The sequence below is a fragment of the Staurois parvus genome, unplaced genomic scaffold (genome assembly GCF_062004578.1).
Source record: "Staurois parvus isolate SC_StPar_1 unplaced genomic scaffold, SC_StPar_1.0 ptg000415l, whole genome shotgun sequence".
In the NCBI taxonomy this organism is placed as follows: Eukaryota; Metazoa; Chordata; class Amphibia; order Anura; family Ranidae; genus Staurois; species Staurois parvus.
In genome coordinates this window covers 5,438,350-5,442,339 of record NW_028318211.1, presented here as the reverse complement: position 1 = coordinate 5,442,339, position 3,990 = coordinate 5,438,350, and the positions used below count along the sequence as shown (strand labels likewise).

The 3,990-nt window shown below is 41.2% G+C and overlaps 1 protein-coding gene across 1 annotated transcript; it reads right to left on the bottom strand.

Moving 5' to 3' along the window:
- Positions 1-2,522: 2,522 nt before the first annotated feature.
- On the bottom strand, positions 2,523-3,676 carry LOC149454908 (taste receptor type 2 member 40-like). The gene is made up of 2 exons (XM_089687000.1): positions 3,641-3,676; positions 2,523-3,563 (listed from the first exon to the last, which is right to left on the bottom strand). The coding sequence occupies exons 1-2, from the start codon at positions 3,674-3,676 to the stop codon at positions 2,523-2,525; spliced, it is 1,077 nt and encodes a 358-aa protein (XP_089543126.1).
- Between the last annotated feature and the right edge of the window lie 314 nt (positions 3,677-3,990).

The window sequence follows — 3,990 nt, the reverse complement described above, 5'->3', positions numbered from 1 at the left end:
TCACTTTACTGTGTTTTTTACTGAAATTTTGCGTTTCCTAGACCTTTGCAGTAAAATCAAGTGACATAAAAAATTGGAACTACCACTATTATATTCTCTAGGGTGTCTCCTTTCAGAAAATATATAATCTATAATCTTCAGGCCTAAAATGATTTTTTAAACTTGTGTGTGAAAAAAGACAAAAACAGCTCTGGCAGCGAAAGGGTTAAAGAGTTTGTTCACCCTTTAAGAAAAAAGGAAAAAGGGAACTAGCACCATACATCCTCCTCATCCCCTGGTCCCCACTGCACTTACCTCTGTGAGTTTCACCATCCATGCAGCCTACTGCAATGGTCATGAAATTTGAAAAACACACTGTTCTTCTTTCTCTAGGGATGCTGGGACAGATCAAAGCAGTTTTGACTGATCAATGCCGACACATGACCGTGCTGACCATTCAGAAATGCTTTTCATATTTTCTGAAAAGGTGAACTAACTCTTTAACCATCAACACAAAAACCCAATTGGGGTGGAAAGCAGAGGGGTAGGCTTAGGGCAGGGACTACTGTATGCCGTCTGCTTTAACCACTAGCCTACAGGGCACTTATACCTCCTTCCTACCCAGGCCAATTTTCAGCTTTCATCGCTATCGCACTTTGAATGACAATTGCGCAATCATGCAACATTGTACCCATATGACATTTTTATCATTTTTTCACACAAATAGAGCTTTATTTTAGTGGTATTTCCTTGCTGCTGGGTGTTTTATTTTTTGCGCTATAAACAAAAAAAGAGCAAAAAATTTGAAAAAACAGTTTTTCTTTGTTTCTATTATAAAATTTTGCAAACAGGTAATTTTTCTCCTTCACTGATGTGTGTTGATGAGGCTGCACTAATAGGCAGCACTGATAGGCGGCACTGTGAGGCGGCACTGATAGGGGCACTGATGAGGTGGCATGAATAGGCAGCAGTGATGGGCACTGACAGACAGTACTAATAAGCGGCACTGATGAGCTGCCACTGATGAGGCGGCACTGATGATGCTGCTCTGATATGCAACAATGATGGGCACTGATAGGCGGCACTGATGGGCACTGATAGGTGAAACTGATGGGCAGCACTGATGGGTGGCACTGACTGATGGCACTGACTGGTTGCACTGCTGGGCACTGACTGGTGGCACTGCTGGATACTGATGGGGGCACTGCTGGGCACTGGTGGGTGGCACTGCTGGGCACAGGTGGGTGCACTACTAGGCACTGATGGGCACAGGTGGGTGGCACCGATGGGCACTAATGGGCACAGGTGGGTGGCACTGATGGGCACTTGTGGGCGGCACTGCTGGGCATAGGTGGGCGGCACTGGTGGGTGGCATTGCTGGGCACTGATCATCAGTGCCCTGATGATCGCTGCCGATCTGTCCTCTGACAATTGCCGGTTATCGGCAGTACTTTCTTCACTCTGTGACAGCGTGAGGCAAGTGCAGCCGATAACCGGCAACTGGACACAGCTGATCCGTAGGACACAGCAATCACGGAGATCGCCAAGTGTGCGCCCCCGGGGGCGTGCAGGAGGGCTTGTTCTGGGAGGACGTCATATGATGCCCTCCCAGAACTGGACAACCATGCTGTAGCCATCATTCGGCTATAGCACAGTTGGCAAGTAGTTGATTAAACTGCAAAGTGAGACTTTATGTAATATATAAGTTCAGGTTTGTCTTTCATTTTTACTTACCCTTTAAACATGCTAGTTGCCTGGATGCTGCTCTGATGCTTTTGTGTCAATTTATTCTGAGTCACTAACCAGAAACACTTTACAAGTACTGAAGCAAGACAGAATCAAATTATTAGCATTTTCAGGAGTCCAGCATTGACAGTGACCATATTTCATTATATATGTATTTTACATTATGTCAATAGTGGCCTTTGATAAAAGTTTTCACATTTGACGCAGTAATTAAAAATGAAATGTGTTGTAATAAACAGTATTATTGACCAAAATTAACAAATTGGGGTTGATTTACTAAAACTAGAGAATGTAAAATCTGGAGCAGCTCTGCATAGAAACCAATCAGCTTCCAGGTTTTATTGTCAAAGCTTAACCGAACAAGCTGAATTTAGAAGCTGATTGGCTACCATGCACCGCTGCACCAGATTATGCACTCTCCAATTTTAGTAAATAAGCCCCATTACAGCATAGTAATTGAAAAGCAAATTGTACACTGCCTCAGTAGTTATGTACAGCTTTTATGACATACACTTGGAAATATGCAAAACACACATCATTACATTAACTGTTTATGTACTGGCTACCATGCACAGCTGCACCAGGTTTTGCATTCTCCAGTTTTAGTAAATCCCCCCCATTGTGTCTTGGGATAAGAAAACAATTTTTTACTGTGGGAACGATGAAACCTTATCCTACATGTCAACTACATTAGTGTGCTATGTGGGACTAGACTACTTATACAATGCAAAAATTGAGCTAAGTATACAGAAATTAAGACTTTTTTTTATCACAGTTATTCATAGACAATTACATGGTCAAAACAGAAATCGTGAATCTGTTCTGAAACCTGAAGGCATGATAGTAAAATGTATAGAACATAACCACTGACGAATCAGTTCTCTGAGATTTGGACTGCCCAGGATGAGAATAAGTGATTGTATGGGAGCATAGCTGTAAACAGACATTAAACACCCTGAAATCCAAGGACTGTCCACTTTGAAGATGTCCAATATCAGTAAAGTTTCTGAGACATAGAAACTGATATAAAGAATAAGAAGGGAGGTAACAGTGCAGGCTGCAGAGAAACTTGCTTCCATACTTTGTACACCCAATGCTGTTGCACTTTTCTTGAGCTGTTTCACGTGTAAATAAAGACATTTTAAGATAAAAAAGTTTGCGATGGCAACCAAAATGAGAGGAACACAGCAGCCAATAACACTGGCAACCAGCAGGTATTGAAGACTCATGTGAGGAGTTCCATATTGTACAGTTGAGTTGTCACTAAGATCACCATCTCTCTGAACAGAGTATTCCTCTTTCTTAATGTTCCAAGCAACTGGGATGCTGATAATAAGTGATATGAATACAGAGATGAACAGAATCCAGGGGACCACATAGGAGATGCTTTGCTTCAGACGTATGAAGAACGTTTGGTTGTATGTAACAAGCATCAAATAATAGAAGCCACAGAGGCAAAACATAAACCAGAAGCTGGAGAAGATTGTGAAGAGCAGAAGGATGGAGAAGCTGGTATAAACATTGTCCAAGAAATACACATCACTCCAAAGAAAGAGAAGGGAGTCATTGGCCACCATGGTACACTGAAAGGCGGTGTTAAACAGACCTAGAGTGAATAGGATCAGTTCTCTTGGGTTAATATTCCTACCTTTAAGCCTGTCCATTCCATGAGCCACAATGATAAAAGAATTGGTAAAAAACCCTGTCACAGTGCTGATGCCCAGAGTTGAAAGGGAAACAATAACGAACATGGGCAATACTTGACTTTCAGTTGTCTCATTACCATCTCCTTCTCTTCTCATGTTGAACATTTCTGATGCAGTCCTGGCTTTTATATCCTGTGAATACAATAAAGAAAACTGATGACAAAGATATTATTACACATAGGAGTACCATTTTGTTTTACATAACTTACTTGACGGTATTGATACATCCAAAGAATAACTGTCATTATGCAACGTGATGGTTTATGAACATCTGCAATATAAAACGCTAAAATGTCTAAACATGTGCCTTCCAGTTGATGAGAATATCTTTTTATATTTTCATTGGATTGTAAATCAAAGAACAGTGAGTTTGGGATTGAGTTGGAGCTGGCATGTAATCCTTGATAGCTTGATTGCAGAATGGCATAAAACTGGACAGTGAACAAAGGTGATGATCTGTAATTACAAAGGTAGTTAACAATACTGGGCCAATTCTGATACTTCTCACATGCATGTAAAAATCAGCATTTATTACTAGAAAATGACTTAGAACCCCCAA